At 39.0% G+C, this 15,886-nt stretch overlaps 1 protein-coding gene across 50 annotated transcripts in view; it reads right to left on the bottom strand.

Moving 5' to 3' along the window:
- Window positions 1–15,886, bottom strand: part of DTNA (dystrobrevin alpha) — a 359,410-nt gene that overhangs the window by 53,212 nt on the left and 290,312 nt on the right. For 30 of the 50 annotated variants that reach the window (XM_070629857.1, XM_070629851.1, XM_070629881.1 and 27 more), the window contains 3 exons: window positions 15,061–15,227; window positions 12,548–12,672; window positions 7,689–7,772 (listed from right to left, as the gene is read on the bottom strand). In XM_070629857.1, the coding sequence (XP_070485958.1) occupies window positions 7,689–7,772; window positions 12,548–12,672; window positions 15,061–15,227 (376 nt within the window). Of the gene's footprint in view, window positions 1–5,854; window positions 5,945–6,019; window positions 6,308–7,688; window positions 7,773–12,547; window positions 12,673–14,757; window positions 15,228–15,886 lie in introns of those variants that run through there. The other 20 variants (XM_070629868.1, XM_070629872.1, XM_070629847.1 and 17 more) reach the window with 4 other exon arrangements.

Genomic DNA, 15,886 nt, shown 5'->3' with positions numbered 1-15,886 from the left:
ATTAAAAGCCTAATAAATACACAGGTACAGGTACGACCTCTGATGCTGAATACACAGGAAGAAAGAAAGGATCAGCAGACAAAAGAAACACAAGAAGATCAACCAGAAGGATGTGTTTGCTCCAAATTTCTCTGGTGAAGACTTGTGGGAAGAAGGCAATGTGTCAATAAAGCTCCAGAAGTGCCATCCTACCACCTGGTCACTAGTACTAGCACTGGGGAAGCCTTGCTGACATCAGTGTGATGTAGGGGCTGGTGGTAGGAAGGGAGCAATTGCCCAGATTTTCCTTTGGTGGCCTTATTCTTTCTTTCTCTCCAATTCATTGGGCCCCTCTCTCCTTCCTCTACTTTATTTGCCTGTCTGCCCTCTTCTTTTTCTTCCTTCTTCTTCCCGAGTCCCTTCTTTCCTCAAGGGAATGGGCAGATATTCTATGCAGACTCATTTCTTTCCCTTTTATTGTCAATGTCTTTCCATTGGCCCTTGACAGTGTTGCTTTAAACTCTTTCACGTTCCTTTCCCTTCCCACATGAATTCTTGAGAAAACCAATTTTTGGAAAATATGGGGATTACACTATCTGCATTTATGAGTCTGTGGAAATAAACCATAATTTCATTTTGCTATAGCTCTCAATTTCTAGTCCCAGAGCATTTCCAAGTTTTGGTACTCACTGTCCACAAAGTTTCTGTACTTCCCAAACTAGCCTCAAATTCTTCTCCTCATCACCTATTTCTGGGAAGCCAAAAATATGACCATGTATAGAGGAAGCCAACGCATGACAAAAATAAGAAAAAAAAGCCGCTCTTTCAAAACAAAATGGATCAGGAGAACTGACCGGGAGGCAGGTTTCACTTAAAACTTGGGTCTATAAAGACTTCTCATGTCAAGTATCTTCACCAGAATTTCTTTAGCAGCTCTTAAAGAGCTTGAAGAAAGGAAACAAAGTGAAAAAATTTTCTCCTAAGTTGTTGTGAAAATAGTGACAATATGTAGTTTATTATGATCTCTTCAAAGCAATGTACTCACACAATATTTTATAGAATAATTTAGACTTTTAAACTTTCATTTTGTAGCACAGTAGTCGCTTGGAGAGTCAGGTGATATTTCCAATTCATGTGGCCTTTGGGATCAAGCACATGGGAACCTAAGACCCTATTGAGAAAGGAGTGCGACCGGCATGTCAGTACGTCAGAGTGCCACGACGGCCTTCTCCAAACTCAAGCTCTAAAATCTTCTCCATCTTCTACTTGCCCTGTCTTCAAATTTAAATGCACTCTTCCTTTTAACCTCTGAAACTGGGAACTAGTTGGGGATCCTCCTGAGCATGGGTGATAAATCTTTTCTAATCTGAGTTACAAAGAGAAGCAAGGCTACTATCCTTAAAATTCTATGTATATATATATATGTATATTTTCTTTCTTATTATTGTCAATTTCTTTTCACTAGGCCCTTGACAATGTATAAGCACATCCCTCTGCATACATATTATCATTATTGGTGTGATGACAATCATTACCTGAAGGGTATGAAAAGGGAAATTTTGAAGTTTTTGGGTTCTGCTGAAAGAAAAGAGGCAGGAAATATTCCTTTAGACTATTTTTTTTTTCCTAAACAATTCTCTATTTTCTCACCAATTCCTTTTTTTTTTTTTTTAAGGATTTTTTATTTTTTTTTTCCTTTTTCTCCCCAAAGCCCCCCAGTACATAGTTGTACATTCTTCGTTGTGGGTCCTTCTAGTTGTGGCATGTGGGACGCTGCCTCAGCGTGGTTTGATGAGCAGTGCCATGTCCGCGCCCAGGATTCGAACCAACGAAACACTGGGCCGCCTGCAGCGGAGCGCGCGGACTTAACCACTCGGCCACGGGGCCAGCCCCTCACCGATTCCTTTTTAGACCTCTGAAAAATAGCTTATATAAAGATAAATGGCATTCTTCCAATAGTTTTCATGCACCCACACACACACAATGACCCAATGGGTTCTAGAAGGATAGAATAATTTCAAAACATTTTATATTTATTTATTTAAATTCATCCTTTAGTTCGGAAGAGTGAAACTGATGCCAGTATTTTTGTTTAAATGTAAACATTTTAGTGGTGTCCTAAGGTGACAAAATCATACAAAAATGCTCCCTGGATTTTTGCTTAAACTGGAAATACATTTTTAAAAACCACTTTTGCTTGTTGGATTACTATATTAGCCCTGATCAAAGATTTCTTTCTTTTACTGAATATGAAAGTAAAAGGATTTAAATAAAAGTCTTGGATGCAGTCTCACAGAGCAATAATATTATATAAATAAATTATGTAATGTGGAATAATTATCATCACAATGGCTAAATGGAAAAAGATATTTGAACCATGGCAAATTAAAAACAGGTATTTTCACTTTTATCAATTCTTAAATAATCAGTATGTTTGTGTGGGGTTTGGGCTTGTGAAGAATGGCTTGTAAAGTTGGCTCCCTCCTCAAGTAACTGTCAATTGTGAATAACATTTTGCTTCTCACTATAATGAACACAGTCTAGTAACAAGGTCATCAAACTAATTTAAATACAATAAAAGAGTCCACAAGTCCGTTTTGTCAAGAGATAATTTCTTAAAAAATTCTCTTTCCGGGGCTGGCCCCGTGGCCGAGTGGTTAAGTGCGCACGCTCCGCTGCAGGCGGCCCAGTGTTTCGTTGGTTCGAATCCTGGGCGCGGACATGACACTGCTCATCAAACCACGCTGAGGCAGCGTCCCACATGCCACAACTAGAAGGACCCACAACGAAGACTATACAACTATGTACCGGGGGGCTTTGGGGAGAAAAAGGAAAAAATAAAATCTTTAAAAAAAAAAAATTCTCTTTCCCTTTCTTTTTCTAGCTTTCAATATCTTAGATCTGAAACATAAAATATCTGCCACATGCAAAGCAGCAAAAAAGCCTAAAAAATAATCTAGTGTCCCAGGGGAAACCTAGTTGTCATCAATTCAGGCTGGCATGAAAGTCGAACCATCTTAAGCAGGTAGCATGGAAGAAACAATAAGAGTTCTTAGGTCATATTTGATTTACTACATTTACTATGTTGTCCTCCAGATATCACCAACCCATATCAATTGTATTTTTGCCAAGAGAACCTCTAGAACAGTTTACTGGGTACAGGGCATGCACAGACAACAGCTAAATCAACTCTAGTAAGAGAATAAAGGTTATTGAAGTGAAGAAGAAGCTGACTGTGGCTTTAATTATGTATTAACATTTTAGTATAGGAAATAGAGTTGAGTGTGAAGACCAGTGTAACTCAAATTTGAAAAAAATCTAGCATATTAGTGGATTTCTGAGGCTACATGGAATAAAGAATTATCTGCAGAGAGCGATTATTTCAAATTTCATGAAATTTCGAACTTGCCCGAAAAGTGTGAAAAGAACGAAGAAATCTTCAGGTGGCTGATTTACAAGTTTTTCTATTTTATGATGTTGATTTATAGACTTATCTATTTTCCTGACTGAAAAGGGATGGGTTTTAATCTTAGAGAAAATTAATCATGGAGAAAACTTTGATTTTTCAGAAGCAAAGGCTGAATTCAGTACCTCAATTTTATTTCTATTCACTTTAGATTACCAAAGCAAAAATGCTTAAAATTTAGTTTGAACATTTTAAGTTAGATTAAAAACCTGGGTTGTTAGGTAGAGAATCTTTGGTTAAGCAAAGTGTTTGGAAAAACGGAAAAAGACACAGTGAATTAGCCTTTCTGTGGTTGAAAACCCAAACCAATCAACCAACTGACCAACCAGTCAGCCAACAAAAATAACTCACAAATGCTGCCCCACTGGGAAGACTCAGGATTGGGGAGGTGCTTGGGGTGGGTGGTATGCCTTTCCCTTACGCACTATAGAGCTGAATATAGTATTAGTAATTAACCAAGTGTTATTGTGACAAACCAGAAAATACCGTATTTGATTGTATTCAACACATTCTATGAGTCAGAAGCAATTTTCTAACATTTGAGAGAGTGATAAGAACTGGCTAGATGCTACATAGAATAGCCAACTTGATTCCTTTTGTGAGTGGTTACTGCTTTAGAGGTTGTAACTGTAGAAATACCTGTGAAATCTTTAAGTGGTATTTCTGATATCGGAGGTAAAAGAAACTAGCCATTCAAACTTTCAGAGCATCCTTATTATGGCTAATGAAGAAGATGGCCATAATTAAAGAAATTTTTTTTACATAGGAAAGGACTAGTTAACTCTCTCACATAAACTAGGCAAGGATTTTGGCAAGATAATTAAGATTTTTCAAAATGGGCATGATGCCAACAAAGATAGCAGGTACTCAAAGGCACAATGCTATGGGCAGTGAAGGGTAGAAAGGGCCTTTTGGGCCTGGCTTTGTGTCAACACTTGCAATAATATTTGCAATAATGATGGGTTATCTTTCATAAGCTTAGATAATATTGCTGGCCCATCATACATAGCCCTTGGAGCTTTTTTCCTAGTGGTGGATGATAGATCTCCATTGATCCAGCCATTTTCTCCTATAAATTCATGTATTTATAAGAAAACAATCTAGGTTTGGGGATAAAGTTATGATCAAGAAAATGAATGAGGTGAATCAGTCCACGAATTTTGTTATTTGACCTACATTGTACCTAACTGCTAACCATCATTGAGCATACACACACACACATACACTCACACACACAAATACAGACTTCAAAAGGTTAATAAGGAGTGCCTTTGAGAATTTCCTTTTTTCTTTTAAGTCAGCAAAAAGGGAATCAAGTACATAGCTAGAAATGGATATAAGAACAGGGGATGTGACAGATGGCAGTGGTAACCAGAGTTATATACTCGTAAATCTGTGTGAGATAGATTACTAGGATGTTAAAAGACTTCAAAGATACACCCTAGTGCCCTTTGAAGATGAAAGGGGAATGCTTGTAAAGGACTCCAGGTGAGTAATGCCAGGAGTTTGTAGCGAGGATTCTGGAGTAGTGATTTCAATTAATCTCCATCCTGCTTTATCTTTCTAAGATCTGTCACAATACAAAAGACTGAAAACTCAGGCTAAAGAAAATATCTGCATGGCAAACTTCCCTACTTTCTCAATGCTGCCTTAACACTGACCAACTCTGTTCCTGGCTTGTTTAGATTTTAGGTTTTATCCTATTTTAAAAGGGGCGGTTAGGCAGGTAGGAGTGAGGGCAGAGCTCTAGGTCTTATTTCTGTGGTTCAGTTCCAGTCATAGGAAGAACAGAACTTTTAACTCTCACCTGCATTTGGCTTGATGGGTTTCCATCAACCTTAGCGTATGAGCATGGTTAAGAAATAAACAATGGATCATCACCAGGATCATAAAGTGATAGAAATTAAGCATTGATAGCATGAGACTCGTTTTGAACTTGCTACTTCAATGGGAATCAGACTGCCCTACCTGGGGGGGAAAATGGCCCAGGCCCATGGGGACAGAGAAGTAAAAGTCCTCAAGTCTTTTACTGCATTGTGGTCCAGCCATGTGACATTGTCCTGGCCTCAGTTAGTGCTGAAGATCATTCCAAGAGGCTCTTTAATTCAAGAGTCTAAGACATCACCATCTGGTGTACAGAAGCAGAGACTCATCCAAAGAGAAGATCCATCTCATATCTCATATATGCTGGCATGAAGACACGAAATAAAACAATTGGAAAAGAGAGGAAAGAGCTGAGATGGAACTGGAACTCAAGTTGGAACTTCTCGCAGACTCTCATGGAACCCCAGAAGACCTCTATCTCCACTCAGACATACTACAGGAGGATTTTAGTGATGGAGTAGAATGACTAGCAGTCTATCTATGGAACTACTACTACAATTAGTGATTCAGGGCTGGGATACTGACCGTGCGTGGTGGTCGAGCTGATTTACATACAGCTTTATGAGCGAATGCTCCTCAGCCACAGGGCTGGATGCACTTATCCCCTCAGGTAACCTGAGGGATTCAAACAATGAGACCTCATTAAAACCTCCCATGGACAGAGCAAGGCCCACTCAGAGAGGAGAGATGTTCAGTGTACACAGCTTTATTGAACAGCACCCTTAAAACAGAAACCAAGGCCAATCTCCAGGGTGACAGGAAGAACCGCAAACTTTAAACAACACGTCTGTGATTCACAGGGAACGTTCCAAAAGGACTGAAAATGGCAAAAAAAAAAAGGGAAATGGTCATATTTTGGATTAATGGGTACCATGCACCCTGGAGGAACCAGAACAGCTCAAAGTATTATAGGAATATTTTAGAGTAGAGGAAGCCATGTTATCCATCTAGACGCATCCACCATAAGCACCGTCCGAGCTGAAATGATATAAAATGACCTTCAGTAAGGATGGGGTCTATCTCTGATTGACATTTGCAGAATGCAGAGCTTCCTAATAAAAGCACAACATCTTTCTTAACATCATGCCAGATCTTCCTTAGATACGTGCGCAGGCTCGTGTCTCTCCTAGACTTCACAGTTTATGATTTTGTTTTAGAAAAGATGGTTGCATTTGCTGGTGGTTCTGAAAACGAGCGCTGAAAGGAAGCTACCGGGGGCCCAAACTATCTTATTTCACAGTGGATGTTCTGCAGTTCGGTTGCCTCCTCACTGCCACTTATTATAGACTTGTTTAATTCATAGGTAGGAAAGACCGTGAACTGCCACATTCTGTTTATTCTGCTAATTACAATTTTGGGGAACATCTTCCTCTCAGGTTCCTGCTAATGGGCAAATACAGGAACTCAGAAAAAGTCAGCAGTGTTCTAAGTCTCACTCTCTTTAATTCCTCACTAGAATGAACCAGGCTATTACAGTGAAACTGGAACCTCAGAGACCTCTTCAGGGGAAAGACTGATTATGTTCATTTTGTGAAACTTAAGGCTGGTTTTGGTGTTTTTTTTCCTACTGAAAGGTATTTGAAATCTCTGTTCAATTACTGACTCCCATTTTCCTTACCTTTGTTCCTGCTTTTCTGTGAGCCTTCTCCATGTATTTATAAAACAATTCTCTGGTGTTTTATTTGTGATACTTGATCAAATGACTGGGAGCACCTCTTGATCCCCACATGTTTCTAACGCTAACACTTGGAAAAGTATCTGCTTCTCTGTTCTTTGCTCACATGGGAGTGGGTCTTGTGCAAAAACATGAGACACATATCCGCTTTTTTTTTTTTTAAGTTCTTGTTATTATCCTTGATTTTACTTATGTGGAAACTACATGTCCAGGTTTGGTCTTCAGCCTGTAGCCTCAAGAACTCCAGAGTTCACCAAGAAAAGGATTCTTTTATATCTGGAGCTTTAAATTATGAGATGTTTCAGAAGTATATAATAATTCCCCACTGCATTTTGAAATTCCAATTTCCTGGCTTTAATGGACCATTCCAAGCACTATGAAAGTGACTTTCTCAGTGAAATAGAATGCATGTGTGTCAGTAGTAAAAGTTAAACCTATCCCATATTCTTACTGTGGGTGGATTGTAAATGCAAGTTTGCAGAAGTGACATTAATCCCCAAAACCATCCCACCTCTCTTCAAATGCATCCAAATGAATGAAATTGAAAACTTGTGACGGATATTTTCAATATAGTTTCCAACAATAATCTTCTGTGCTTGGCTTACACATGAATATTTTTCTTGCCATAGAATCAAGGCTCATTACCAAAGAGAGGGCTTATTTTATAATAGAATTGGAACTTACCTCCTGGTAATAAAAGGACTTCCTGAGGAGGGGACAGAGTGGGAGAACAGGGTGTCATTCATGCTGGTCACAGGTCTGGGTGGCCTAAAACAAAGTACAGTGTGGATGGAAAGTTAAAAGAAGTAAAAGGCACAAGTTAAAAACTATCCACCATCCCTCGAAGAAAGGGTTCTATCTTACCCAGGATCAACATGAAATTTTACATTTTCCAATTAAATTCTTTAAGTGTGTTGGGAAGTTACATTTCCTTGAGAATATAGAATCTCTGTTAAACATTGGGTGGAAGATCTCTGGACACCACAGGAATGTTCATCCTTGAGCTTTGAGCCTTGGCATTTTATTGAGTATGATTCTCTAATGGAGTCAGGATTTTGAGGCAGCCTCACATCTACTGCCTTCTAAAGGCAGAAGCTCTGAAAACTTGATGATAATTGGAATCTACAACCTCTTGGAAAGAGAAAAATTCCTGAGGCTTTGGGAACTTCCCCTTGTGGTCCCCATGATGATGGCCCTCTCCCAATATGCCCGGTAGGGAAGGACCTAGTTGCAAGATCATATTGTGTGTTATGTGCTCCTTGTTTTGCGAGAAGATGCAATTAAGCATCACAAGGTTTTACTGAGTTTCTGTTATCTGGATGATCCATATGATAGGGCACATGGTGCAAGGCATCCCATAAACTTCACTTTTTTTTCATACGATGAGAGAAAGAAAACAGGGTTCAATATTCCTCAGGATTGTCCACAGCCCTAAATCCCGACGATATAATCAGGTCTGCCATTCCCTGTCTTATTTTTAATTTCATCCTGTCATTTTTTACCTATCAGTAACGTCTTAGTCCAGATGAAATGACAGAACTCAGATCCCTATCTCATTTTCAAGTGGTTTTTAGACTTATTTTAGTTTCACTGTAAGATATTCCACGATAAGATGAGATGGGATTCAGAGTTCAGAAGATGGAGGATGAGGCAGGGCATCATTTTGAGTCAGAAGAAATTTTGGCACTATAAATCTATATTTGAATTTGACAATATAGAATTTTTTGAAAATGAAACATTAATTACAGGAGCCTATACAATTTATTTGTGTTGACTTGATTGAGAGCCAAACTTGTAATGGTTTAATTTTTATCTTAGGAAGCCAGAGTTAATCTGGATTCTACAATGAAGAGATTCTAGGAAAAAGGCAGACTTGTTTATGCCAATGACGGGAACGGACATGATGCTATGCGGGTTTTAAAATGTCAGCACCATATGCAAAAATTCATTGAAACTTTCGGTTCTGGGTACCTGGTGCTAAACTGTGTCCTAAGATTTTTAAAGACACATAATTGTTGGATGAGGCCAAAACAATGGGTTCACTATTTCATCTACTCTAAACATATTAGCTGAAGTTCTGAAAACTGTCTCAGTGTTTTGCATTATTTATCTAGGATGTATCTTTGATACGGGCTAATTTAAACCAATTCTGCCTTGAGCAGAAAACTTTCACTTTACAAAAAGGATGCTAATTTGTACAAAAGTCCTCTGTGAATTTTGAAAAGCTAGGTGTATCAGATTTTAAAACAATAAGCAGAATGAAATATCTTCATTGTGGCTTTGCAAAAAGTTGGAAAAAACCCCAACTTGACCAATATTTCTGGTTTTCTTTTGTCTTTTCAAAAAATGTCCCATCTTATTCTCTCTCTAGGATGTGAGAAAACAAGTGGATGTGGAATGCTTTTAACTAGCCTGGTAAATTTACTCTATTGAACCTGGTCACTGAAAAGCCGAATTTGTGGTTTCTTGTAAATGGCTTCAAGTTTACGCTTCACCAAGGAAATGTTGAACTTGGAGCAAAGAATGCTTAACCTTGGCACCAAATGGTGGCTTTCAAAGGGACTGAAGGTCCTATTTCCTCCATAATCAAACGGCATGATACTGTATCTAATAAAGAGATACCATATCTAATAAACCGAGGATTTTAAACATATTTATTCTTATGAGAATAGCTCCACAAAATAAAGTCACAGGGACCTTGTGCAAAGTTTTCTTTAAGGACAAGACCTTGGCTAACAGCATTTCTATAAAATTGGCATTCTTCTGGTAAACTGAAAGTGTTCAGCTCAAGGAGAATTATTGTTTTATTTTATTGGGCTCATATTGGCTACAACATTGTGTAAATTTCAGGTGTATATCAGTATATTTCAGTTTCTGTATAGACTGCATGTTCACCACCAACAGTCCAGTTTTTATCCGTCACCATATATGATGTGCCCCTTTACCCCTTTCACTCTCTCCCCACCCCATTCTCCTCTGGTAACCACTAATCTATTCTCCTTATGTCTGTGTGTGTTTGTTTATCCAGAATTAGTTCTGAACTAGCCTCAGGTCAGTCACTTGTTTTGTGTCTCATAACCACCTATTACTGTGATTATAAGTCTTTATAAGCACACTGGGGACTACTGAACTACTTACCAAGTATCACTTTTGTCAGCAAAAAAATAAATAGAATAGACTGTTAATCATGAGAACATTTACAAGCAATACAAAAGCTAAGAACAAATGCCAAAATATCAAATGTCCTCTGTAAGGTGGCCTTTATGTGCCTATGACAATTTAGAGTAGCTGAATGAACAGCATATTTTAAAATCAGAAGTCTTAAATATCTCCCTCCAAAAAAGCACACCACAGACATGGATATCTGTTCAGGGCCCTAACATTTGAATAAAGAAACAAATATAGAGAAAAATGTCTAAAGTTAAAAATAGAAAAAAATGCTCTGTTCTAACATAGACCAGACATTCTGCGTCCAGAATTTCTTGTATGTCATTTCCACAATTGAATATTTTGCACACTTTGCATTTTAAAATTAAGACATTCAACCTGGAAAAATATACTATCACTGAGTATAGATCAGTATTTTGATTAATGACTATTTTGAGAATCTAGTTAAACATACAGAACTTTTCTCAGAAAAAGGTACATTTTACATAGAATTTTAAGGGAATTCTGAAACTCTCCATGAACCTAAATTGTGTATAACACATCAGATCATATTGCCACTAAATTAAAATTGAAAAATTTTTACTTATTAGCCAATTAAATAACACACACACACACACACACACACACACACACACACACACCCCAATCCTGAGCACTGACTGGGTACAACACTCTGTGCCATGTGTACAACTGCCATGTGACTGACCATGAAACTGACTTCTATTTCACTCTGCCTCACTTCCGAACTCTGTCTCGAAGTGGGAGGCAGCATCCTAATTCTATTCTACTGCAAAGCTCTTAGGGCCAGGCCATTCACATCCACCTCTCTCAGTCTTCCTCACACCCATTAGCTCAGATTGAACCCTCTTCTCTTGGCATGAAATTCCCAGCTGGGCTGGTAGAAAGTGACTCCATGCAGAGCTCAGACAGCACGGACTTGCTCTCACTTAGTTTTGCTCATTAACAACTTAGTGATTGTCTCCAGCCATGGGAAGGAAAGCTGAGACCTTAAGAACAGCTCTTACATGAGGTTGCTTTCCACAAGTGGTTGGCCCTTTGGGACACTCCCCAGATTTATTTATCTCTGGTTTATTTTAAGGCTTATTTTTAGGAGCAAAATTTCTAAAAATAAGCTAACCACATTCTAAAGAATTGGTTTACATTAGTTATTTGGGTGCTTAGCCCATGCCAGCAGCAGGAGCCTCCAGACGGGGTATTGCTGAAGGTGCAGTGAGTTGTCAGCTCAGGAGCCAACCAAGCCGAGCCCCACAGTGTTTATACAAAGCTCATGGACATGCCGCAGCACTGGTTGCTGGATGGTATTTGCTTAGCTCCATCAGAAGAAAGAGGCACTGCTTTCATTAGGGTCTCAGATCCACCACAGTGCATCTTACGGGTCATATTCTAAACTGACCAAAGCATGACCTTTGCAATGGTGAACTCCCAATATCGGTGGGTCTGACCAGCCCATCTCTTGATGTCAACATGCAAACATAGGCCCTGCAGCATGGTAGATGCCTCTAAACTGTGCAAAATGAAAGACACCTCATAAGGAGGGACTCACCTATTTTCGAAGCTTTCCGAGGCACCTGTAACTACATCATTCCTAAGTGTGCGTGGAAGCAAGTAATGAGCTTCTTTCTTCTTCTGAGCCCAAGATAACACCAAGGAAAAAATATTTTCTTCTACCTAAGCCTCCCTATTTTCTTGGCCACCCAGGCCTGAGAGAGGCTCCAGGGCATGAGCCTTCTGGGAGGTCCTCTGGCCCAACCCCCTCTGCCACCAAATTCACACATACTTAGGAGAAATTTTTTTTAAGTCTGGTTTTGGATGTTCTGATGAATTTCCCCACCAACCCCCTTATCAACCTTCCCCTGCACAGGCCATAATTCTTGTAAAGTTATGTAGCTTGGGATAAAAAAAACCCCAACACAATTTCTAGGCTTGCTGACATCTTTAAGATGACTGGCTCTGCAGAGAAATGAAACAAAGGGCTTTTATATTTGGGACTCAAAGCACATATGATGTTAAGGTCCAGTGTGCTTTAAAGTTTTCTTACCATGGCAATTCCATTGATTATTAATGTCCAATTGTGAAAACTCTGCTAACATCCATATTTTGTAACTATGCTTTTTTGATTTTCCACCTTTAGGTGAATTACATTAGTGTTGCATACTTTACTTATATGACATTTGAGCAGAAGTACTGTAAACCCCTAAAAGAAAAAATTATGGCATTGCTTTCACTCTCTTTTTTGAAAATATTAAATTTTAAAACTTGGTCCCTGGCAACTGATACGAAACTGCCCTTGTATGGATCCAGACATGGGTCGATGGAGAAAGATGTCTTGTAATCTGGAGGGTAGAGATACTCACACGATGTGGGCCAAGTTGAGTGGCTTCTCGGGCTGGTCAGGAAACATGGGGTGCAAAGGTTCACGGCTGGAAGCACAGCTCAGAGACTTGCTTAACGCATTAGTTAGCTTCTTAGCGGGTGATTTCTGGAAAGAAGAAGAAAAGTCGAAGTGATAATAACTAACATTTACATAAAATTTTATCAGATGATTTGCTTTCACAGTAGATATTCATTCATTCATTTACTCATGAAATCCCCTTTGAGCATCTACTCTAAGTCAAGGAGTTTGCTCAGTGCTGGAATAAGCCACGAGGGTACTTGTCTCCTGCTTAGTGTCAGCAAATGCTGTGATAAATGGAAGAAGCCATTGTGCATGGGACATCTAACCAGGACTTAATGGGCCAGCAGGAGTCCTTCTGACAAAAACCAGGACTTAATGGGCCAGCCTAGGAAAGTGATTCCAGATGGACAAAGAAGAGGCTAGTTCTGGAGAGGAAAGCAGAAGGCACATCATTTAAGTCCTTACACGCCACATTAAGGACTGGGCTTCATCTCAAACACAGAGGGAGACAATTAAGAGTTTAAATTATAGAGGTGACAGGATCAGGCCTGATTCTAGAGGGATTGCTCCCACTTAAGGAAACGGTTTGTGAGAGGATGGGAGTGGAAGGAAGGAGACAAGCAGGAGGTTTTGCCGGAACCCAGGTGCAAGATGTTTCGGGTATGGCTGGACATTTCTAGTCAGAAGTAAAAGTGCAACTTCAATCTGAGTCTTTAGAATTTAAAATGCATGCTCCTTCCAGAGCATCATGCTACTTCTTTTTCATTTAGACTAGTGGAATGTTTATCTTAATATTTCACAGCCCAAATGATCAAAAATAGTCTACCACATATAATAAATCTTTACCCCAATTTTTCCTTTCCATGAGAACCCATTTATAATTTGTCATCTTCTTTTCCACATACAGTCTATAATTGGCAATATAACGGAGTGACTTTTGTCCTCATTATTCAAAAGCTAAGTAATAGCAGCATTGTTTAAGAAGTCTCTCTTTAGCCTTTGCTAGGAGATGTAATTCTTAGGATACTTAAAACAGCAGCAACAACCACAGCTCTTCAGCCCATAGCCACTGGGGCTTTGCCCTCTTGAGGAGTCTGATCCTACTTTGTATAGACATTGCCCTGCCATATAATTTTAGAGTCCACAACCCCTAAGAACGAGGCTCTTTAACTGACTGTGGCATTCACATAAAACGACAATTAAAAATGATTAGTCTTCAAACACCAACCCTCTAGGATTTTGGGTAGAACAAATTTGAAAGTTGGTAATACATTAACAATAAGAAAATAGAAATATTTTCTGCTATCTTCTATACTAAACTGTATTTCATGATCTGCGTTCTATATCTATTCTCAGCATGCACTGCACCATCAGTGAGGGGTGGCATTTGAACGGGCAGGAGGCCCTCAGTATATGATGGCTCAGTGAAGAGCTGTTACATAACTCAGAATCTGACAGGTGGCTAAACAATTAATATGTTTACACTGAATATCAGTTCCCAATAATAATTCCTAGAAAGAGTATTCTGATTTAAAATACATATTCTGAAGACCTCTTGTTCTTTTTTAAGAAAGAACAAGTTACTCTTTAAGTAAATACTATAGGTTGATTTAAGATACATTAAAATACAGAAAAAAAACTCATAAAAAGTTTGCATTTTCTTGTGATAAAATTATGCAAAGAGGTTTGGCAGGGCCGACAGTCCATCCCACAAAAACTAACCCGCACATAGCGTAATACTTTCACAAGCACAAGAACAAAATCACTGGAACTGATCTTTAAATTTAACTGAGACAGAGGTCAGCAACCTAAACCATTTGAGCAACAAGCTCACTAAGTCAAATTCCTCCCATAGACCCAGTGCCACACGCTCCTTAGAATGTATCCATCACATGGACAGACACACACGGTCACCTTTAGCAAGTTAGTCACTCGCTCTATTCATGACGAGATGATTTACTAATATAACCACAATTTCCTCCTCCTCCAAAAAAAGTAAAATGGAACAGCATCAATAAGCCCAGGAGCTCACACGTCTTTCCTTTATGTTCCAGTCATGCACTTAAGACAACTCCAGAATCTAAGAAAAAAGAAGCTAACAATAATTTTTTAAGCAATTCCCACAAAAAAAGAAAACCAAAACAAAACCTGGAAAGAACCTTGACTTACTGTGAAAATGAGATTATGTTCCAGAAGGTGCTTGCTGTTCAGTTGTTATCTAAATCAGTACTGAATTATCTATATTCCAAGAAGTAACATAGTTTGAGTCTTCCTGTATTTTAAGGTTCAGGAAGCTACATTAGGTTCAGATATAACAAGTAAGAGACCCCAGAAAGGTGGGGGTGGGAGGATAGGGAGAAGGAAGGAAGGTAAGAGTAGAAGGTAAGCTTGCCCCTTAATTCTGTCACCATCCTTGATATTCCCTTGCATTCTGGGCGACTCTCACACATCCAACAGTGGACCTTGCCTTACCCATGATGTGTACTCTTTCATTTGGTGCTGGTTGCTATGGGAACCACCGGCATGTCCTCTCCAGAAGCAGTCCTGACAGAGCTGGTAATTGTGACACTGTTGGCATCGGTAGCGAAATCCCATCATACTCTCGCTGTGGCAGTAGGAACACTCAACTGGATGGAAGACTAAGGGGGAAATAAATGAAGAAAAAAACAAGAAAACAAAAGTATGAGCCAGAATAGGAAAAAGGAAAGGCATTTTTCCGCTGTGTGCCATGATTTCAGATGACAGTCAATTTTGGCTGAGAGAAGTATCATGTTTACTCCTGGAATCTCACTACCGTTTTCAAGCATGTGTGTGCAAATGGAAGAAAGGAAATGGGATGGAGGATAGGTATTCTTGCAACAACAAATCTCTGCAATGCCATTTGCTCTTTCTACTTCCATTTCTTACACTACAAGAATATAAATTACCCAAACTGACTCGCCTTTCCCCAAAACTGCTCTCTGTCTCCAGGAGACCAGCACAGCTCACTGGGAGACTCAGAAGCACAACGATGAACACAGCTGACTGTTCAGTGGGTAGAGAGCAAATATTAGAGAAATAAAAAATGAGGAGAAAAAAGAAAGGAAAATGAAAGGAGAGTAGAAAAAATGGATGAGAGTACTGAGTTACTTTTTTAAAAAATGGAGTGGCTAATGAGCTTATTTAATGAGTGACATTGCCTCCATTTAACAGAGTTTTTTATTTCCTGAGAGGCAGATGGATAGGACCCAAAGAGATGTACAAATTATCTGAATACAGTTCTAATTCAGATCGTTCAAGAGACACTTACCTTTCTTTG

Source organism: Equus przewalskii, chromosome 7 (genome assembly GCF_037783145.1).
Source record: "Equus przewalskii isolate Varuska chromosome 7, EquPr2, whole genome shotgun sequence".
Lineage (NCBI taxonomy): Eukaryota > Metazoa > Chordata > Mammalia > Perissodactyla > Equidae > Equus > Equus przewalskii.
Note: the sequence above shows the minus strand (reverse complement) of the source record. Positions and strands in the feature narration are given on the sequence as shown.